Source organism: Coffea arabica, chromosome 5c (assembly GCF_036785885.1).
Source record: "Coffea arabica cultivar ET-39 chromosome 5c, Coffea Arabica ET-39 HiFi, whole genome shotgun sequence".
Taxonomy (NCBI): domain Eukaryota; kingdom Viridiplantae; phylum Streptophyta; class Magnoliopsida; order Gentianales; family Rubiaceae; genus Coffea; species Coffea arabica.
Window position 1 is genome coordinate 49,113,453 of NC_092319.1, and position 23,085 is coordinate 49,136,537.

Genomic DNA, 23,085 nt, shown 5'->3' on the forward strand with positions numbered 1-23,085 from the left:
GTTGCGGTGCATTACCACATGTTTAGTGGGCTTTATAAAGCCCTCAGGGGCTTGGTCTGGTGGTTGAGATTGCTGAAGATGGAGCTTCAGGTCCCTGGTTCGAACCTTGCTGCCAGCAAGTTGCTGAGGGTGGTGAATAGTCTGCGGGTCCACTCCCTGCGGGACACACCTAAAAAAAAAAATAAAAAAAAATAAAAAAAATTACCACATGTTTAGTGTGGCTAATTATTTGGACGACAACAAAATTGTTAGTAAAAAGAAAAGAAAAAGGAGGATCGAAGACTATCATAATCATCCTTGGGGACACGCAAAAGCAGAAGCAATCTCGTGTTAAGACTTTTGTTAGGTATTTAGCAACTCAATTTATCCACGACTAGAAGACCTGAACAAAAAGAAGCCAAGTACCTAGAACGACGCCAAAAGAGTCTATAACAGACGAGGTCAAAGTCTTTGGTCAAGATGACAGGCCTCCTAATTCAGATTTTAAAATTTTTCTTTGACAAAAAAAAAAAAAAAAAAAACTTCCAGCGTTAAAAATCTACAAGCACATCATCAACCGGTCGAAATACTGGCTTTTAAATTTCTGTTTATGACTGAAAGATCCACGGAGTTTGACACCTTATCAACCCGCCGCTTTGGAAGCTTCTTCGTACGGTGAAGGGCCATTTTAAAATGAAAATAAAAATAAAAATAAAAATAAAAAAATGGGATCGCATATACCAATTCTTCATACTGGAACTTGAGCGTGTTTTTTTGTTGGCCGAAACTAAAGGACTCCGCATGTTGCCAATTATGGGCCAGCTTGAGCGTTCTCTATCTCCACCAGTTGAGCAGAGCGGTCAACAAGTTACAATGCTACATGTTTAAAGCCTCGAGGTTTCTCCACTTCTCTCCTTTATGTACCAAAAGAACAGAAAACAACTCCCAAGGGATGATAGGAGGATTATTAAACACACGAAGGAGAAATATTTTATTATTATTAATTCCCAGAGCCTTAGCATTAGCTTGCTAATTCAGAATTAGTGTAGTAACCTGAGACTAGCCGGAATGGATACCAGAAGAAGAAGGGGGAATTTCCTTGTTATTTTTCCCAAAAAACAGAAAATAATCAAATTACCAACGAAAATCACCATTTTCTTCATTCTTCAAGGCACACTAAAAAGAGTAGTAGCACACTCTTAACTGATCCACCACCCCATTGTTCATAAAAACTTTCATCACAGGAAGGACCAGCTGCCTTCTTTCTCGCATGGCCCAATAAATGTTAGCACCCTTGTACACCCACATCTCCTCTGACAACTGTTTCTCTACTTTGACTTGCATTCCTTTATTACTTGGTTCCAAAAAAAAAATTACCAGAATCAAGCTAAACTCGCACGGATTTCTTCTCCTACATGAAGCCATGCATCTGAGTGCTTTCCAGTGCTGTCGTCATGCCTCAGCAATATGCCAAAAGTTATTTTCCCCTGTTCCCGCAGACAAGTACACAAAGAGATCAAATCTGTAACTGGCCAATCAAGTGCTCTGATTCTAATGAAAGATAGTTTAACAAACCTTCGTTCTCCTATACTCTGCTAAAGTAGCCAACGGTTCATTTGACCTTTGCACCTTCCCACCTTGCAAACTCAAATTGATCATTTGGCAACGATTGCAACCACCCAATGACTGCAAAATTCCAGAATAGCTAAATATCAACTCCCAACAATTCATAGACATTACAAATCGCACAAAAAAGAAACTTGGTGCAAAACTAATGTGAGGTGGTAGATGATCACACTATATATTCTGTCTATCGGGCGAACATTAACTGCAAACTTATAACCAAAACCCAGGAAATGAACCATCACCAGTCTAACATGCAGGGGAAAAGGCAAAAAGGAGATTGAATTATAAGTATAACCAGAAAAACAAATATCTATAGGATAACACCTTCTAAAATATCACCTTCTCAACATTGCAGACTCGCCCATTAACAAGGTCAGAAAAGCAGTGCAGTTAAGCATTTGACTGCTCATAAGTCAAGAGAAGTCAGAGCTGCAACTTACAATGAATTCTGTCTTTCCAATTCTAAGGCTTCTCCATCCATCTTCCGCATATGCTTCCCCACCACACACTACCAGGTTGGGTCGAAACCTTGATGTACTCACTTGAATTAACTCTCCATCAAAGTGGTGCTGCACATCTGATACGAGCAACATGGGTCAAGAGAAATTTTGGCGATAATTTAAACAATTACAAATTTACGCAACTGTTTAATGCACCTCTTTCATTTTCAAGAGCATTGTACAAGGTCAAGTTGGTTGTGTATTAATGCTAAGAATGCCTCGAAGCATGCATGGAGCATAGAGATATTGTGCAACTAAGGTGCATGTGACTATAGCTCTGGAAATACAAGTTACTCCTGTCCATAACTCAGAACTAGCAGAATACTGAAAACTTTATTTGGTGGTTATAATCTTCTCTAGTTTATTATATGACAGAAAAAGTATTCTGGGATTATTTGCTCAAACAAACAAAGCATTTTAACAATTTTTCCATACTAGAAATGGATTTAGTATACATCCATGACATGTACAAATGCAGCTAAGCGACTAAACACCAGAAATAAAGATTGGTGTTTATTATGCTACTGAACATACTTGATCTCAACCTAGCATTTAGGTCATTGACACTTTCCTCAGATACCAGCAAAAACTGTGCTTCATTCACAAAATTCATTTTGGTCTCAAGATCTCTACACAGCCTTGAAATCCTGTTCCTGTTTGAGCAAGCATAACCCTGTTGACCTGAGCACCTTAGTAAAGTACAAGGTCGACCAACAGCATCACTAAACCAGCTGTCAATCTCATCGTGATAAACCTCCACTTCGTACCTATTAAAACAATCATGTTTCAGAATCACAAATCATTGTCTAAACCGCCATACAATTCATGTAGACTGAAGACATCTGACGACCAAAGCATAAAACAAGAAACTGCAAAATAAGATAAAAATGGGCTTCCCTGGCGCATGGTTTAATACATTTTTCGTGTAAAAGCAAAAACTCAATAGAGGCCTTGTTTTAGTTGATCAACATTATAAAATTTCCTGCACATGTTGCTCAAATCAGAGACAGCAATTGGGACCTAAAGTACCTCACTTAAGCGATTTCATCATAAAAATACCAAAAAGAGAGGGAAACATACAAGAGCATGTTTGACCATTTAAGTGCATGGAAATATTTAAAAAAATCAAAAGCAATTTTGATTCAGAAAAAACCATCAGGTTCAGCTTATCCTCTAGAACCAATAGAAATTACTCATAACTTCTTATTCTCTGAAATCCCAATAAAACATCAGAAAAGAAGGCATCTTAACCCCTGAGATCCATGTCCACATAAAAATACTCAATAATACCACAACTCTGAATGATGCATTTAACAATTTGAATGCACTCGGTGTCTAAGATAAGCCTTTCTTGTGCTTAAAAGTCCCATCAAGTTCTTAACATAATGATGCCTAAATTTCGAAAACTGCTAAGAGTATAAACTAACCTCTGAGGATGAATGTTCACTTCATCTTTTCCTACAGGAAAATCTGATTTAAGTTTGATCTGCAGCTTCTCTTTACAGCGGGGTGACTCCACAAACAGTATTCCCAAATCAAGGTCGATAAGCGTGGTAATATGGCACATATCTGGAACCTACAATCCAAACATGGAAAACTTGGGACGCCTTGTGCATAATAAAGAATATCATGTAAACTTTGCAGGTTACAAGGAAGATAGCTTTCATCCACAAGGCTTCAGCCCAAGTTAGATAACAAGGTTCCAAACAGGGGGAAGTCACTAGCAACCACAACACATGGCCATTGCTCACACAATTACTTGGTTGTTATTGCTCACCAATCCCTGACTAATTGTTCTATGTTTGTCAGTGTAAGTGGATTTCGACTTTACCCATGGAATGGGCTTCTTTGTGGAGTAGACATCTCAAGGGACCAAATCAAACAAAACGCACTTGCAAGTAAAACCAATTTTTCTTTTCTGCAATTGCTTTTGAGTTCTTAATCCTTTACTACCTAACTAGCTTAAACAGGGTTTTCAGTAGGCAAGGAGACATTTCTTGTACTCTTCTATGTCTATTATCTCTCTTTGTTCCCATTCTCATTTTGCATCTTTTGTGCGTTTAGAAAGTTTTGAAAGAAGATCCCAGGTAGGATTCAAATGAAGAAGACTGTCTTTCTAGCCCTAAATCAGCCATTGATTGTTGGTGAGCTTTCAGTACAGGAAACAAGGCACCCTTATCTAAGCCTAGGCCAGGGAATCGAACACCTAATTCATATATATTTGCATGATAGAACAAATCTCAAAGTAGAGAAAGAACCTTCTTTTGTGTTAAGATTTCACCGCTAGTGCTCCTGAGAAGCCACTCTCGATCATGTAGCAGTCCTGAAAATAACAAAAGGCCGTAAGCTCTTTTATCTGAAAAATCCTTATGGACATGCCGTCCATAAGTTAATGACAATAAATCCCACAATCCTGGTAATAAGAATTTGAACAAACAATGGAGGTGCCTTCATAACAGAAATTTTATTGCTTCATAGGATCATTTGCCATACAACCTGAAGCCAGCTAGAATAAAAGAGAAGCAAGATCCAATGCAGTAAATGTAGAATCAACGGTCAAAACTATTCTAGGTTCTTCAATCTAACACAGTAAAATTAAAAGTCAAGAAAAAATTTCTAAATATGCGCTGTTAAAGATCAAGTTGCCTAATCATTTTCTCCAACATTTATTCTTGATAGATGAGAAATCAAGAATGGTAACTTTATAAATACAATAGCATAGAGATAATGTCCAATAATTAATTCAGTTTGCAGCTTACAGAAACTACCGGTAGTGGCAAGGGGCCAACTGCTGACACTAAAGCCCAAGCATGACTTAATAGGATATATGGAAATAGATTTGAGCCTTGGATTAGCTCTCCCAATTCCTACAATATTAAAAATGGAAAAGAAGTTTAGCAGAATAAGAGGAGCAAAAAGGATAGTTGCATGAGGTCAGTGAATGTAGGAGATTATTGTCTGTAGATTATATGTTTAGAACCAAAACTGAGCCCCTAAACATCGCTATAAAAAACAGAAACTAAACAAACCTTCAATGGCAGGAGAAATAGTTGTTCCTCTTAATGTATTAACACCGGGAGTTCGAGAAGGTAATGACACAAAGGAAGCCTTTATGAAGTTCACAAAATTCTGCATGGCAGGTTCTATAACATAAGGCAACAAATGAAGAGCTAGATAAAATTGTAAGGTGTTAGCTTGATCTAAAAAAAAGCAATTGATGTGTTGAAAGAATCCTACTGAATAGACTTGCCCCATTTAACACTTTAAGAACAATCCAACAACCAGTAGCTATTTAGAACTAAATTTTCTGGAGTTTCCAACAAATCCTGAAGACAAACACATGCAGAGATGGTATAGGTGAAGAAATTATTCCAAGAGTTCATGTCAGACGGCACAAGTGTATTAGCAAAAGATGAGGAAAGTGGATATTTGATTGACTAAATCTCAACACTTCTTCTTTTACTTGTTTACAATTTTTTTTTTGGGTGAGTTTGGGAATCCGATAATCACCAGCACCTACTGCATTCCTGCCTTTCTCCTCAATTCACTAGCAGTGGGTGAAGAATAGAAAACCCACGACCAGAGTGAATCGACAAGAGAAGTACAAGTAAAATCAACAAAAATAAGTAGCTGCATACGCTGGCATCTTCAAATGTTGACATATAACCAAAGGATGCTCTAACAGCCCCAGTTGGCTTTCCACATAACACATCATGATCATCCCAGCAAACATGCCCAGCCTAGACAAGAAGGAAAGGAACATATGTGAGGTATATATCACATTATTTGAGCCCAAGCTAATGGGCATAGCAAGGGAATGACATTTACCTCAAAGTTGGAAAGAAGATCCGAGTGAGACAAACCAAGATATTTGGCACATGCACCAGGATTGCAAAAACATCCCGTCTAAAATAGATATATAATGAATGTTAAAGTATACTTTCAAAAACAGCCAAAGATGATGAATTTCGACTCTCATGATAACAAGTTGCAATTTCTCCAGCCTTAACATCATATGCATAAGCTTAGCCAATGAAAATTCAACATTCTATACATACTTTTTACAAGATCTCAAGGTTTTAAACGGTAGAATCAAAATTCATATCACAGATCATCAGCACATTTATGCTAGTATACAAGTACCAAGCACCTTGAGAAAATTCAATTTCTTCTCTCCACTCTTACCCGTAACTGAATCCCAGCTAGAGATGCAAGTTTTTCCACCTCACGGTAGCCAAACCATGACCCATCTGGCCTTCTCAAGTTAAATGAAACTATAGGACCCATTCCTTCAAATAGCACCTGACAAATACAGAGATTCAGAAGTAATCAGGAGTATCTCAGGGGCTTCATGCATGTAATAAGCTCTAACAAAGCTAATAGTAGAGAACAACAGAATTCCACATTAAAGCAACCACGTATTGATAATTAACTACTTTGAAGAGCAAAAGGTCCGCAATGATTTCTATCTTTTCAGGACTAAAAAGTAGTCAATAAATTCCATACAGGGAAAGAAGAAGCTTATTTTGAGTCCACAGGATGCTTCAATATCAATAGTAACAAAAGGTTATGGGGCACAGTGAGTAGGAGAACAGAATTAAAATAATTACTCATAGATACAAAAATTAGCTTGGTTTGATAGTACTGAAATCTACAATCAGATTAAAGATACTAAAGACTACTTGGAATTTCTACATAAAGGAGAGCTAAGGTGTTAATTTTAAATAATGGAATGTGGCTAGGAACTTTTTCCATGTTACTTGCTGGATAGGAAAGTTAGTTCAGCTTTTCAAGGCTACTATTTTGGATTCTAACCAATAAAATACTTCTATAGTTTTCAAGCCATGCTAATGTTAGGAAGACTATGATTTATCAATTACTTGAAATAGTGTTTTCAATTGCTGCTCTTTTTTCTTCACCATATGCACTTCTTTCTTAGTGAAGTGCTACATTACACGGGAGGAACTTGGAAATTGCCATTAATCATGAGTTCCGGCATGCATAAAATTTAACTGAAACAATACGCATGTACTATCTTTTCATAAGCCATTTCATCAAAAGTGATGTACTCGTTTTCCGTTTGGCCCCTAGAACGATTGCATAAGCAATACAGTTCTCAACATGCCATCAAGACCTTATCCATGAGCAAAAGCCATGCAACCACAATAAATAAAGCAGACAACTTCTCAAAAAGTTAAAAAGTTAAAAAAAAAAAAAAAGAAAAAAGAAAAAAACTCCTAGAAATCTCACTATATGATCGATAATTAAGAATAACATACATACAAACCTTCGAAGAATTTGCCCCATAAAGTGTGCAAACATGAGTTCCATTTTCATGCTTCATAGCTGAAAGTGTTTTCCTCACAAAAGTTGCAAGAGATGTTGTGTGCCTTGAAAGTAAAAACAACTTTGACTTATTGCTCAAATATATGATGTCTGGTCTAAATTTCAACTCCCAGGGGGGGGGGGCATCAAAGAGGACAATGACTTCTTAAACAATGGAAGCTGTAAGAAACAAACACAAATTCATCTCTTCCCTTACCCTTCCTTAAGAGAGAGATTGAACGCAAAGGTTTTTAATAAAAAGAAACATAATGACAACACCACTGCAATGATACTTTTCATAAGTACACACATTTTTCAAAAATCAATATGAATGCTAATATTATGGCAGAGAAATTAACCCAATAATTTGCATTTGAATGTAGTGATCGTCAATTAAAAACTCAAACATCATTCCATTGAGATGCATTGACAGACAATCTACCAATGGAACTGTCATCAGTAGTTACATACATCACCCAACTATGTAGTGAAATCTATTAAGTTTCCGTGATTGCCTAATATAAATGACCAAATAGATAAAATAATAAGGGAAGTTACAGTAACTATTTTGAGTCAGCTAGATATGAAGATAATTTTAAAAGATGCAAATTCTAAATGACCACATCATGTTGCTGATGTTGGGATAATGAAGGTCATGAGTGACCATGTACGCGAGCGTCTAAGACTGCCAATATTTATCTGTTACTGACACAATAAACATTTCACCAAAAGAAATAGTAACTTTTAATGTACCGGGATATAGCAGACATGGTTAATGTGTTAAGTATTCTGAATCCATGGAGAATTGATGCAATGCTCAAATAAGAAATAGTGCCGTCCTCAAAAATTTCTTCAACACCAGCTCTTCTTTTGACAAAATCACTGTCAGCAACAGATGCAGCCACTGTGCCTAATACAATTAATCATTTGAAGAAATTTTAATGACATTCAAAAACAAAACCAAAAAAAAAATGTCAGAAGCAGATTTAATGCGAACCTCCACTGAAGTATGTCTTCTTCAATAACTTAGCAGTTTCTGTTGCAATTCAGTGGATGGAGGGAAGGGAAGGGAAGAGAGACAGAGAGGTCAGCAAAATTTCCTTTGATATAAGAAAGTCAGACGTGTTATAAGTTCATAACACATAAGATTGAAAGTTTCCGCAACAAAAATTGCTTTTCTACATCCTCCTTCAACATGTGTAAAACTTACTTGTCCAACTTAACAATGAATGTATTATAAAATAGAATGCGAGAAATTTAATAAAATGAACCACCGTAAGTTACCATTTCGAACAATGAGCGCGCCGAGGCCAGTTGGATAGCCAAATATCTATACAAGACATAAAACAACAGATGTTAAGTTCATATAACACGTGCATAAGTATACCAAAGATGTCAAGCTGGATACCTTATAAAATGAGATCACAACAAAGTCAGCTTTATGCTTAGATAGATCTGGTGGTTCTGTGGCACCCCCCTTCGCAGCATCAATCAAAACCATCCAGCATCCACTGTTTTCAAAGATGAGCCAATAAATTTTTCACAGACGTGCCACAGCACCTTTGATACACAAAGAAACAAACACGGAAAATAGCACTCCATCCCACAGAAGACTGATATACCTACAGTGGTACACAGAAGTGCATAACATGAAGTCTTGATGCTGAACTTTCAATCAAATATTACATATTGATTTTGATTGTACATCTTGCATACTTCAGCAAGTCCAAATTTAATAAATTTCAACAGAGTGATAGTCTGTTAGTAAAGACTTTAAAAGAAGGTTCTATTCCTGAAGAATGGAGCAGAAGTAAATGGAAACCAGCTTACCGTGAATAGGTGGAACCTTCCAACGCATTATGTGAATCTTCCTTGATGAGCTTCACCAGATCGAGGTTGAATCTGGTACCTGAAAAGTTGCATTCTGAAGGGAATGCAAATAAGTTGTAGACATTACCTGAAATAAAAAATTCCCAAAGGATATCCATAATGGAAGATAATAGTTTAAATTTTCAGGAACTTCAAATCCGGCTTCAGAGGCAGCTACGAAGCTCAGGAGACTGTCCTACCAACTGCCTTGAGTCCCGAGATATCAATAGGAGGATATTAGACATCAGAATTTTTTCAAACTGTTGCCTTTTGCTCCATTTTCAGCTTGATAAATTACTTCATGTTATATACATCTGATTAACAAGTTGCACAACTGTCATCGGTATAAAATTGCAGGACGAAATGCTATAGTCCATGGAAACACAAACTATCATAAGGCAAGACACCACTTCATCAATCTTGCTATTTTGTTTACTGAATATAGAAGTTGGCCCAAAAGGATAAGCCTCTGAACACAAAAAATATACACATACGTAGCACTTTCCGCCCCTTCCATCTTTTAGTCAATTTGAAAACACTATTTTTCATAAAGTTCATACGAGTGGATGTACAGTGCTTGTTTATGGTATAAAAAAAATCATATGGTTCAGCTAGAAAGAATCTAAATTTTGGGCTTACCAGAGAGTTAGTTAAAAAGACAGGAGAGTCTAGCAAGGTTGTTGGGCTGAGACCAGGAGGAATTGTTAAGTAAGGTGACCGGACCTCCAGGCTCTGTGATAGGTCAGGAGGTCTGATGCTTTCCGTATTCAACCTTGGGGCATTAAATCCAGCTCTAGCTGCCATCCTTTCCATAAGACCCCTGCGAGAGCTCATCCTTTGCTCAGACATTGAACTAAACTTGCCTGTTTGATCAACAGCAGCACCACCTTGTGATCCATCCTTTTGATCAGAACTAGCAGATGCACTGTGCTCTACAGGCCCTGGAAAAGAGAATCCAGCTTTATTTTCACTGGTGGGTTCAGCAACCGTCCTTAAACTAACATCATCGCCCAACAACGTTGAAAATAGAGCTCGTGGACTTGGGCTACGAGGCATCCAATCCCCGATAATAGCAACATGGTCATCAAACTCACCCATAAGAACTTCCTTTGGTGATGGCTACTCAAATCCAGATCGATTCCAAAATAATCAGCCGCATTCAATACACGCAAACCTGAAAAAGGATCAATAAACAAAATAAAGATCAAGTTTCGAGGCAAGTGCTGTTATAGTCAATCAAGAGGAGGACCAGTAAAAGAATTTTTCAAGAGAAATGTGTTCGTGGCTATCATCCTTAAACGTGGGTAAAATACTTAAGGGAGTGGAGACTGGAGAGGTGGGATATAAGGTGCCACCATCTCACTCCTCCAAAAGCGCCTCCCTACCAAAATTCCTCCCCCAGACGCTAACAGTAGGAATAGCACCCAAAATGGTTCTTTCTCCACCTCTCGAACTCTGTCGCTGTGACTATCATCATAATACTCATTATCCAGGTTGACACAAGCAAAGCCTACAAATTGGGGTGCCAGATGAAAAGGTTCCATTTCCATTGGCCGGTAAGAAGTAATAAGACACTATCTCAAGACAATATCTTCTCTAGATAATCAATATCCTCCTGCATATCAAGTCATCAACACACTGAATACAACATTAAAAATTTCTCACAAATAATCCGTAAATCGACAACCTCTTAAAGGTCCAAGGAAAAAAGGGGAAACTAACTGGCATCAAGCATGCTAAGGAAGACACCTAATAACTCATGCTTTGTAGGAAACTCCATTAGACATTTCCTTGTATATCAACCAAAACCACAAAGTTCTTTAAGGCAACCTCAATAAAAATCGAAACTTTACAAAGATCGACAGCATGAGAACATCAACAAACACAAAATAAACAGTATCACTTCATTAATCATGGCAGCCAAGATCTATTAATAAAAAAAAAAAGAATTGGAGGAAATATGGAAAATCGCAAGGTAGCAAAATTATTTCTTTTCATGGGGAATCCGATACTTGAAATCCACAGTACCTCTAAGTTGAAGAAGGAAAACAAGCGGATGCCCCAGATAGAAAAACTTCCCCAGAGTCAAGAATTTAGCAAAAGCAGTACAAGAATTAATGATTCAAAAAATGATGATAAAAAAAATAATATAAGAGGAATGTACCTGGTAAAAACAGAGAAAGGGAGGGGCAGTCAAGGGAGGAAACAAAAATGATGTATTGAAGGAGACACTTTTCTGAGCCCCCCTCAGATTATTTTCAGCTCAGCTTAAGCCTTAATGGGGTTTTTTTCCATTTATGTAAGAAAGTCCTCCTTCAAAGAAAACGAAAGAAAAGGCATCCCACTTCCACCTGCTCATCAACATCTTTCACGCCCTTTTCTCTCTCTCTCTAGAAAATTGGGTTGGAAAAAATATGATTATGATTGCCTCGGAGAAAGGAAAAACAAGCAAATCAATACTCAATAGTGAATTTCAACAAAGAAAAGTGGGGTTTGTTTGGGTGTAATGGTGGTGGACCTCAATACGGTTTTTTGGATTCTTTTGAGAAAGAGATATGGGAGGAAGGAAAAACTCCAAAAAGGAATTGGGAAGACTGACTTTCGATTTCTCTTTTTCTTTTCTTAAATCTCTACTTAGGCCTTGTTTGCCGCAAGGCCCGCAACAATTGGAGTGTTATCAAAACTATTTCAATATATATAAAAGAAATTTCTTGTAGGGGTGAAATTTAGGATTCCAAGTGTATAGATAAGCGACTTAAACCACGTACTTTTAGCCTCTAGAGGTTCGATTTTAGCAATTTTAAAGCGTCAGAATTTGTAATTTTATTTGCCTAAAGGGTGCTTATCATGCTTTCATTACGATGTATTTTAAATTTTTTAAAATGCAAAATTAGTTAGAAAATATCTACATGTAAAGGAGGATGATAATTTCTCGCATTTACATGATAAGTTAGGCGTGGGATAGACGTGCAAGTAAACACCCGTTAACCAAAAAAGCCCTTATCAAAAATAGTAAAACATGGAATTGTTTTGTGTATATAAATGGTCTGTCATTAGACAAAATGATGTGCCAATCTAGCCTCTTAACGCTACTACAATATGATATGATAAAGCTTGATTAAATGCTCGCGGAGTCAAGGTCCTCAAAGGAGCCTCTTCGGCATTAATTTGGGAGAAATTTGTCAAGTTTGACTGTCCATTCTCGTGAAGCCATGTGGATGCGGAGGGTTGACTGCAATCGAAGAAAGGGACATTATTGGCTGATACCAAGTTTGGGAAGTAATTTAATGATAGATTAGTGGTAACTTCTTTTGATGACCCTTCTCCTTCTGTTCAGTCACACAGCAATGAAACGAAACGCCATAGTGAGGAGCATCATGCATGTAGCAGGTGCAAGCAATGTCCCGAGAAGAGAAATGAATAAAACGACGACGTCCCACTTTATTCTCGGAGCGAAGATGTGTACGTCTTGGGCCTCCATCAACGCAATGGGAACTTTGCCTGATAGTTGGTAGTAATACCAAATCCAAAAGAGAATTATTGGTAAGATGGTTTTGCATTGTAGTTTCGGTGCCCCCAAAGATTAGATTCTTGTAAGGGTACAAAATTTCCAAATCAGTAAAAAAAAAAAAAGAAATACTACTCCTACTCCGTCAAATAACCTCTCGTCCAAATAGCTAGACTTGCCAAAACCAGTCAGAAGGAAGCACAGAGAGAGAAAATGACAAACAATGGAACAACAACCAACTCATAAGTCCTAGCAACAACACATTTCTCTGGAGCCATTTCCATGTATGCATATACGTATGACGACAAATTAATCGCTTTTTTGACCATTCTTTTAATTTTTTTTTCCCTGGTAAAGTTTGATGATTAAACAATAATACGATTCATATATGTTAAAGTAGCTGTTACGTGGTGCATGCAAAGAAGCCGTTTATTTTTTAATATATATTGATTGATGGGAAATGGGATGCGTTTTCGAAGCTGTGACTGTATATATATATATATATATATATATATATCTATCATCTTCTTGGTGGTAACTGAGTAGTGGTATCATATGGCCGGGGAATGTTCTTTTGGACTCTGCGTATTGTATTTAGAGCAGGCAGGCAGCTCTCTGAGATCTGCAGTCCTGAAGATTTCTTTTCAAGATCAGATATTAAAAATGAGAACACATTTGCCTACAAAAATCAAAATGCTTCGAGGGCAAATATCATCTCATTCTTCTAGAATCCTGACAAAAGAACACATTTGTGACTGACTGACATTCTGGTATGATATGAAAACATTGGCCGAGTGCCCAGGTGGCTCGTTTCAGTATTGTCATTTCATCCCTCTCCTCCTATCAGTCCCCTCGCGTCCTATCCAAACTCATGCACGCCACCACGCTCCTGTTTTCTAAAAGAGGAAATGAATTTTTCTTTTTCTTTTTTTTTTTGTTTTGCCGTGCATTCCATGGGAGGAAATGATTAAGGTCCCAATTCTAAGTGCTCCATATTAGCAAAAAATAATAATAATAAGGGCAGAGAATTTGATATTGTCGGGAACGAGGCAGTACGGTTCAAGTGTGAAGTGCAGATGGACCTGAGCGGAGAAGCACGGAAAGAATCATATGCTAGTAATCATCGAATAGGTCATTGGTTAAGGGAAGAAAAATTGAAAATCATATACTAAGAGGCAGCGCGACTTGAGCGATAATCATGAATAAAAAGATGGTCTACCTCTTTGCTACCTAAGAGACAGCGCGGCTTAAACCATACTCATGAATTAAAAGATGGTTCACCTCTTAATAATAATAACGTCGTGATTTTAAATCCTTTTTATAGGTGGATCAGGCAAAAAAATTTGCAAAAAAGAAAGAATTGCTGTGTGCTTAAAAAATGCAGGGCCATATGCAAATGATGGAGTCCGTAGTCTTATGCAGGGACTAGGGGTGCAAACGAGTCGAGCCGAGTCGAGTTTTGGCCTTATCGAGTCGAGCCTTAACTTAATTTCATCGAACTCGAGCTCGACGAGCTGGTAATTTTCAAGCTCGAGCTCGAAAAAAATAAAAAATAATTATTTTATTTTTAAAAAAATAAATAAAATAATATTTTTTCTTAATAAATAATAAAATATTAAGGATATTTATGTAATTTTACTATTAAAAATAAAAATAAAAAAATAAATATATATATACTCGAGCTCGCGAGCCGACTCGCGAACTAACGAGGTTAATGTTTTGAGCTTGAGCTCGAGCTCGACTCTGGCTCGAGCAGATCGAGCTCGAGTCGAGCTCGATATTGATCGAGCTCGAATCGAGCGGCTCGATTCGTTTGCACCCCTGTGCAGGGAAGATTGAGCCAAGATCCGGCACCAGATTAAAAGATGAATGAATCAAGTGTTTGATAGCTGTAGCCGGATGCCACTTTCGGATGCGACATTTACATAACGCAAGTGCCCCGCTTAGCTGCCGAAAAAAAAAAAAAAAAAAAATGAATTGCATAATCAGGCTCCGTAGCAGCTAGGCAAAAAATTATGTTTTCAAATTGCCTATCTTGATACTAGTAATCTTTTAGAACGATGCTTCTAGTTACTAGTTAGTGTACACATGTTCTTTTCTGTAAAACTATGTGAAATAAGTACTAGTGAATAAAATAGAATTATTGTTTTAGATTCCCTTTTTATTTTAATTTTTTTTATGTTTTTAATTTATATATATTAAATTGTTATAAAATGATTTTTTTTTTTTTTTTTTGCTGCAAAAACTCAAAAACATTCCAAACGGGGCACGGGACCCAGCCAAAGAGACCGAATTGATCAAGTCCTTGTCCTGCGTGCAAGTACGTACTTGTTCCAACTCTTGGGTGTTTTCTGGCGCCAGGTGTCACCAACGCCTGCCTTGTTTGCTTCTAGGACGGTCTGTAAAGAAACCTTTAAAATGTCGAATCTGAAATTTCAGTACGTATACTAACTTCTTTAATCGCTTTTTTTTTTTTCCAATCCATCCAAACATGCTAGAAACCATTAATTTATGTACCCATGAGTTTAATATAAACCCCATTCCATTAGATAAGGTATGATATGGGTAGTTTTTATTCATGCTTGCCAGACTTGCCCGGTCCAATTTCAGAACCAGTACGCTAACTGGCCTAGTAAATGTGCGAAAGAAAAGTTTGAGTTGGGGCCAAAAATGATCAGACCGGTTCGCTGTTCACATCTGAAACTAAACAATTCCGAGCATGCCATAATAACATCAACTTTACATTTTTTTTGTTTCATGTATGTATGTCGCTCTCTCTCTCTCTCTCGCTCTATGTATATATATATCTTATAAAAGAAAAGAAGAAAAAGAAGAGAACTTTTTTTTTTCGATACGATAAATTATATTCTACACCTACTCTCAATCTATACCAGGGAGAGGGGGATCTAAAGAGGTCGAAAAAGAATTCGAAAACTGAACCACCACTAACTCAAATGGCACCAGTTAATAAAATTTTCAGGAAAACCTGAATATTTAAAATGCAGGTCAAGGTATCAAATCAAATCTCTTAACCTACATTCAAGTAGAGTTTTTGAACTCTTTTGATGGTCAAGTACTCTAGAAGTAGTTGATTGAGAAAGAAAAGAACATGAGTGTTCATTCACACAATCAACGGCCTTTTAGGTTGTTGGCTACTACTAAAAACTTTAAGTCTTGATGGAGTGAAAGGTCAAGAATAAAAACCTTGCATCTCATCAATATACCACTATATATAGTTAGATGTATAATGTATCCATTTGATCCGATAGTGATTCAGTTCCCGTCGATTTCTCCGGATCCTGTTGGATCTCTCTTCTTCCTAATGTAAAATTAGAGTAAGAGTAGGCCTATATTAGGTCAGCTGTTGCACTTTGATTAAAAATAGCGTCTCCATTCACTCATTTAAGGGAACACCGTGTAACATCTTTTGACCCAAAAAAAAATTTCTTTGGGAAAAAAAATCTGCTCAATGACTCGAACCAGTCAGTCCATCTCCTAGTAAAAGCCTTACAAGTCTGTCAGATGGTCCACTGCATCCGGGCGGCCAAGAAATTTGTAAGAACTTGAGGCCACGGAATTCCCCGTGCACCAAACAAAAAGAGAGTTGTTACTACATGGCATTATAGCAATATAGCTGATAGCTCCTCAATGCAGTGGGGCTACCCGCAGATTTGCAGCTGAAGAAACGAAATCTCCTTCCCGCAAACACCGAGAACGTGTCAAAATTTTGTCGGACACAAAAAGGCCAAAATTGGGAAAAAGAATTTCTCAACGATTCCACTTAGCCGCCGGAGGGAAAAAAAAACCATAATTAACAGTAGTTTTTTCGTACCATGCACAATTTATCATGCCATTAGATTAAAGTCTACGTGCTGGACCCAGAATTCAGTGGAAGGAAAAAGAGAATCCACTTGAACTCACACACAGCTGACAATATACAAAGACCTGAGCGACTGGGTTCTGGTTCGGGCCAGTCCAACCTCAGAAGACAGCTTTTGCAGCATCCGTATTCCACCTAATGCTTTTTGTTGCTTGGCAGAATCTCATGCTTCTTTGTCCATCTTCTGTCTTTGGAAAGAAATCCATAGGATTTGGACGATGTATGAAACGACAAGTTGAAAAAAAAAAAAAAAAAAGGAAGATTCTTAAGCAGTAAAAGCCAAACTTTTTGCTTCTTCTTTAAGTACACGCCAAGTTCTCCACTATGCAAGGCAGCATATCCACAAGTCAGATATACAATTTGGCTTCCTTTTGGAGTCGAAACTTAACAGCTTCACCACTAACTATAGAATCATTAGGTTCTGCCGCATCAACAGCTCCACCTAGGTGCAGTGTCAGTAGAACACGAGATCTAACTGAGCAAAAGTCCCTGTTCTAACCAACAAGTTAATCACCAAACACTGGACTCACTATTTACAGAAAGTCAACATTTGAGCTTTTCTTTGCCCAATTTCAGCTCTAAGGCGGATTGTATTTATTTTAAAATTTAAAAAAAAATTTGAAAAATTCACGGAGCAAATGCACGGCTGCTTACTAACAAGAGAGTGAGAAAATTCTGAAACCAAAGAAGACTGCATGCGAAGGTCGTAAAGTTTTTCGAGCATGAAGTGCACCTGACAAGTAGATTTCAACCTCAGGAGCAAATCTTCTTCCACTGCATTCAACCGCCATGTAAATGTCTTGCAAGCAATAAGAGCTTCAAATCAACGTAAACAAATCTCTTCTGACTAGATTAATCCAAAGGAAAGTCGTTTCTACAAGGCTAGCTCAAAACTGTACATGGTTCAATCCCCATAGCTAATATGAACATAGGACTAACAGGTGGACATATAAGTTGCAATTTAGCAATCAGTTAGCAAAACTTGAGAGACAACAAAACAAATGGAAAAAGGAACGCAACTATCCGTTCCCCTTTGCAGAAGACTAAACAAAGGAAGTGAAATGAAGCCACTCCAATCTGAGTCTGAGCATCAGAGAGAATACCCACATGCATGTCCCTGTAACTTTCTCCATTGCTTTTGTCTTCCTCAGAATTCTATTATCTACAGTGGCAGAATGTCTAGTATAAATCTCAGTCTCTCCCTTTAAGGTTCTAACCAGCTAGATGAATCTACACGGTCCATGCCCTAGTTTCATACAAAACGTGGTAAGGGACGTTCTTGCTGACAAGATGATCATGGAAGCTCCTTTTCTTGTGATTCTTCGATTACTGAGTTTTTAACTGAGATCCCATCAAGTATATCACTTTCGGAATCTACCTGTAGCTCTTTGAACATGGCCATCACCTGGATCATTGTTGGCCGGCGGAAGGGTTTATCATCTAGGCACTGAAAGGCAATGTTCAAATAGTGATAAAGTTCCGTCCCGTCCGATAATGATGAGATTATTTCAGGATCAAGTATCTCCTGGCTTCGTTTATCTCTATGCAGCTGTTTAGCCCACCCAACCAGATTATTGTCATCGCCAAACTCCAATGTGTCAATTGGCTTCTTGCCTGAAAGAAGCTCCAGCAATATAACACCGTAGCTGTAGACATCCCCTTTAGTTGTGCACCGGAAACTCTGGTAATATTCAGGGGGCACATATCCCGGAGTCCCAGCAAGTGTACTCACACTGAGATGAGTGTCAAGGGCATTCACCAATCTTGCCATACCAAAATCAGACACCCTAGCCTCAAAGTCTTCATCCAGAAGGACATTGCTAGACTTCATGTCCCGATGGATTATGTGAGGTATGCAGCTGTGGTGAAGAAATGCTAGTCCTCTTGCTGAGCCAATGGCAATCTTCTTTCTAGCTGCCCAGTCAAGCTTTGTACCCTCTCCTTTATTGCTCTCATGAAGAACAGCCTCCAGGCTTCCCCACTGCATATACTCGTACACGAGAAGCCTTTCGTCTCCAATCTTGCAATAACCTAACAAAGGGACCAGATTTCGATGCTTGATTTTTCCTATGGTCTCCATTTCTGCCATAAATTCTCTGTCTCCCTGACCTGTTACATGGATGAGTTTCTTGATTGCAACAACACTGCCGTCTCTAAGTTGGGCCTTGTACACCTCACCAAAACCCCCAGAACCAATCAAGCTGTCAGCACTGAACCCATTCGTTGCTTCGAGCAGATGTGCAAAGGTCAACTTCCGCAGAGGCTTCTCGAATGTGGCCACATTTATGCTTAGAGGCTCAGCCACACTAGAAATTTTCCAGCTGCTGCTGCCAGATGTTGGAAGGCTTTCAACATATTTGTCTCTCTTTTCCTCCTTCTCCTGGTGTCTCTTCACTTTGTAAAGAGCAAAAACAAGCAAGAATATACAGGAAAGAGAGACCATTATACCTATGACCATCCCGACAGCTACAGGCTGCTTTTTCCCTCCACGATAATAGATTGATGAATGGTGTCCATTTCCAGAGCCACATGCAGGCAGAGGAAGTCCACAAAGGCCTGAATTGTTCTCATATCTGGCAGCCGGAAAAGTAGTCAACTGCCCACCTGAAGGAATAGGCCCTGAAAGGTTGTTGTTTGAAACATCAAAATCACTAAGAAATGAAAGACCACCTAATGACCAGGGGATAAAACCCTGAAGATTATTGTGTGAGAGATCAAGAACTCCAACGAACTTTAAACTTCCAAAGCTGGAGGGTATATTCCCAGATAAATTATTATGGCCCATATTCAGAACCTGTACAAAGCTCATTGAACCTAAATTTTCAGGAATATTGCCTGAAAAACCATTGTAAGAAAGATCAAGGTAAATCATGCTACCATTGCTAGCAAAGGTGTAAACTGTGACCCCAGAGTAAATCCTGGTTGTTGGGCAAGAGTGGACCATAGGAAAATTAGCTAGCCTATTCGCACGAATCCCTTCGAATTCAACTAGCCCACCGGCACCTCTGCATGCTGTTCCCCCCTCATTTCTCACAAATGCAAACTGCTTCCCAGAAACAATTCCCGGGCGAACAAGTCCAGCTTGGTTAGTAAGCTCTGAGGGGATGGTGCCTGTCAGATTATTACTATTCAAATCAAGCCATATCAGGCTTCTGCACTTTCCTATTCCTGGTGGAATTGGTCCAGCAAGAGAATTGTTACCCAACTGAAGGATTGCTAAATTAACCAGATTCCCAATACCTGAAGGGATTTGCCCAGTAAGTCTGTTGCTGGACAAAGAAACCCATATCAAATTTGTGCAATTAGCGAGGGACTCCGGGAGGCTTCCGGTAAGGAAATTGTTATTGAGAATTAAGGTCTGAAGATTCCCTCCTGTGACACATATGCTTTCTGGTATTTCTCCATTGAGGTTGTTAGCCCAAATGACCAAGTCTGAAAGATTGGGTAAGGTCCATATCTCCTGAGGAATTCGACCAGTCAGAAATTTGAAGCTAAGATCAATTGTCTTCAGATTTCTGCATAGTCCAAGCTGTGATGGCACCGTCCCAGCTAAAAAATTGTCAGGCAAGATTAACTTTTCCAGAGCAGAATCTGATGATGTTGAGCAAAACCAAGCAGGTACATTCCCTGTTAAGGCATTTGAGCTGAGGTCAAGCACCTGAAGCCGACTACAGTTTGTCAAGGATTGTGGCAGAGGACCAGTTATGTTGTTGAACGGTACGGAAAGATACTTGAGATTTGCCAGAGAACTGACAACTGAGCTCAGAAAATCCCCAGAAAGTTGATTGTGGCCGAGGCTGAGGCTAAAGAGTGAAGAGCACGGACCAAAGCTTGAAGGTAGGCCACCTATTAACTGGTTTGAAGAAAGATCAAGCTCCTCAAGAGTTGCACAAGTTTGCCCCAGCTCTGCTGGAATCTCCCCAAAAAACTGATTATGGGCTAAAACCAATTTCTTCAAATTCTTGAGCTTCCCCAACAAGTCCCCAGGAATCTTGAGCAAGATGGCATTATGGCCAACATCCAATGTTTCAAGCTTCTGGCAGTTGGTCAAACCAAAAGGGAATCCGGTTGCAGAAAGACTGTTGAAAGAGAGATTGAGCAGAGTGAGATTAGAGCAAGTACCAGATCCAAGGTTCACAAGATCGCCTGTAAGGTTATTATGAGAAAGATCAAGAATTTTCAAAGACACAGGTGCAGCTGCTATTAATGTAGCTGGTATATCTCCAGAAAAATTGTTGCAAGAAAGGTCGAGAACAGAGAGGCTCCTGCAAGAAGAGAGAGAGCTATTCAACTTTCCTGTCAGACCATTGTCTGACAAATTAAGCAGATTCAAGTTTTGGCAGTTTGATAGAGAATAACTCAAAAGGCTCAAATCAGAAAATTTGTTCCTGGAGAGGTCAAGTTGCAACAAGGAAGACCCAAACTTGATATTGCCACTTGGGATTGAATTTCGAGAGAGGTTCAGAAGGGATAAACGGTTACAGGATTGCAACAAAGAATCTACAGCAAGTGGTTCTGACAAATCATTGGCAGACAAATCAAGAATCTCAAAGCTGCAAGACTGGACTGTTGATGAAAGATTGCCATAAAAATGGTTGCCACTAAAATGAAGCTGGGCAAGACGAGGCAAAGCCATGAGGTCAGATATGTGAAGGTGACCTCTAAGCCCTGCATTTACAAGATTGAGCTGAGTGACTTTCCCATCGCCAGAGCATGAAACACCAGCCCATGAACAAGGGCTGGAAGAAGTTAAGGACCAATCTGTCAAGAATCCATTTGGGTCAGCTTCAACTGAGGACTGCCTGAAGGCCAATAAGCTGCTTACTTCATTACCAATAGCTGGTTGCTTTGTTGAGATTTGTCGAGCATTTGACACCAAAAAGCCACAGCTGAGAAGCAAAACTATAAGAAAGACAATAATATCTTTGACCAACCCACCACTTGCTGCTGATAACTGCTGCTTCCTGTTCATCTTGTTCGTGCCGAGATAAAAGTGCCACCCGCTGCATAAAATCAACAGCTCCTAGTTTTACCCAGATTTTTTTTTTTTTTTTTGGTTTTCCGAATCTTTCTTCTCTTCCGTTGGCTATTGCAGGGACACACTCTGCTCCTCACAAAGCTACCTTCTTCAAAAATAGTGCCCTGTTCTGCTCAACTTTCTTGGACAAACCTGGTAAGTTGACAGTGACAAATGACAGCGCCATGAATAAATACCAGTAATAGCTATATATGCGAAGAATAAAGTGCCTGGAGAATTCTTCTCCCACATGCAAATGCAATACGAGAACCAGAAAAAAGAAAAAGAAAAAGAAAAAGAAAAAGATAACCCATGGTCAAAAAACTTAAAGGTATGCAACTAACCCAGAATATGGGGAGGAAAAGAAAGGAACGAAAACACCAGAAATAGATGAGAGAGGCAGAGCGTAGTACCACAACTAGCTTCCAGGTCCAGGTGATTTTGCTCTAGTACTCAAAAGCCCAATTCTAAAACGATCTTTTTAGATCGAGGGAGGGGAAATTTTTGGAGTGATTTAAATTGACAAGTGAAGCAGATAGCTCAGCTGCAGAACGGAGACCAGATGCTCCCTACCAAGTGTAGCCTCCCTGTTAGTACTGGTACAAATTTTGGTACTTTTGGGGGGGGTTTGGGTACGATGTTCAGAGTTGTCGGCTGTCACGGGAAGCTTGTGTCATGAAAAAACTCCCTCTACTATTTTTTGAGGAAAATTTTTTATCAACCCATTTTTCATGCATTTTATATATATATATATATATATATATATATATCAAATCATTATAATATATTATTCTATCAAAAAATTCACATAAATATGTCCTCTCCTAATTCTCCTCTAGCACAAGGAGAAGCCAGAAAAAAAAATCTAATAAAAATCTTGGACAGCAGATAGAGCAAGCTGGAGAAGAAGCAAAAAGTGACAAAAGGAGCAGTAGCAGTGAAATAGTCGTAGAATAGAAAAGTTGGTGCCAATTTGACTATTCTAGAGAGCGTTGATAGGGAAGGAGGCTCTAATTTTCTTTTCCTAGCTAGAGCTACTAACTACTAAGAGGAGGGCGCAGTGGAATGGGTTGGGTGGCGTGGGCTCAAAGCTTCAAATTTTCTTCCTCATATCTATCAATTGTGTCTTTTTCATATTACGGGGTCAGTCAAACTTGGGATTTGGTTCTCTTTTCTTTTCTTCTCTCTCTCTTTTTTCTCTCCCTTTCCCAAATTCCAAACGCCAAACATTACGCGCCACCTTCGTCTTTCTTTCCGTATCATTCCACGACAACAAGCTAAGATTTTCAACGCACAACCACCATGCCCAAATTGTGTGTCTCTTTGCATTTTCCTAGTATTTGAGTGCAAGAAAGGCGAACTTTAATAATTTGTTGTTTCT

General features: G+C 38.6%; 2 protein-coding genes and 1 long non-coding RNA gene across 5 annotated transcripts; all 3 read right to left on the reverse strand.

Moving 5' to 3' along the window:
- Window positions 1-1,048: 1,048 nt before the first annotated feature.
- On the reverse strand, window positions 1,049-9,418 carry LOC140007397 (molybdenum cofactor sulfurase-like). Its single transcript, XM_072050161.1, has 17 exons — window positions 9,261-9,418; window positions 8,839-8,941; window positions 8,715-8,760; window positions 8,428-8,466; window positions 8,184-8,340; window positions 7,393-7,495; window positions 6,291-6,407; window positions 5,934-6,011; window positions 5,744-5,845; window positions 5,135-5,234; window positions 4,874-4,972; window positions 4,364-4,428; window positions 3,533-3,681; window positions 2,640-2,872; window positions 2,046-2,182; window positions 1,555-1,665; window positions 1,049-1,466 (listed from the first exon to the last, which is right to left on the reverse strand). Exons 1-17 carry the CDS (start codon window positions 9,416-9,418, stop codon window positions 1,362-1,364), a joined length of 1,902 nt encoding a protein of 633 aa, XP_071906262.1. The 3' UTR covers window positions 1,049-1,361.
- A 639-nt stretch (window positions 9,419-10,057) lies between these two features.
- On the reverse strand, window positions 10,058-12,068 carry LOC140007904 (uncharacterized). The gene is made up of 2 exons (XR_011815353.1): window positions 11,464-12,068; window positions 10,058-10,473 (listed from the first exon to the last, which is right to left on the reverse strand). It is a non-coding gene; the product is annotated as an uncharacterized lncRNA (long non-coding RNA).
- A 5,442-nt stretch (window positions 12,069-17,510) lies between these two features.
- On the reverse strand, window positions 17,511-22,712 carry LOC140007905 (receptor-like protein kinase BRI1-like 3). 3 transcript variants are annotated; one of them, XM_072051583.1, is made up of 3 exons: window positions 22,118-22,711; window positions 21,626-21,857; window positions 17,511-20,952 (listed from the first exon to the last, which is right to left on the reverse strand). In XM_072051583.1, exons 2-3 carry the CDS (start codon window positions 21,694-21,696, stop codon window positions 17,982-17,984), a joined length of 3,042 nt encoding a protein of 1,013 aa, XP_071907684.1. In that variant the 5' UTR covers window positions 21,697-21,857; window positions 22,118-22,711; the 3' UTR covers window positions 17,511-17,981. The 3 variants fall into 3 exon arrangements, with proteins under 3 accessions (XP_071907684.1, XP_071907682.1, XP_071907683.1); XM_072051581.1 differs by having other exon boundaries at window positions 17,511-21,857; window positions 22,118-22,712; XM_072051582.1 differs by having other exon boundaries at window positions 17,511-21,857; window positions 22,049-22,712.
- Between the last annotated feature and the right edge of the window lie 373 nt (window positions 22,713-23,085).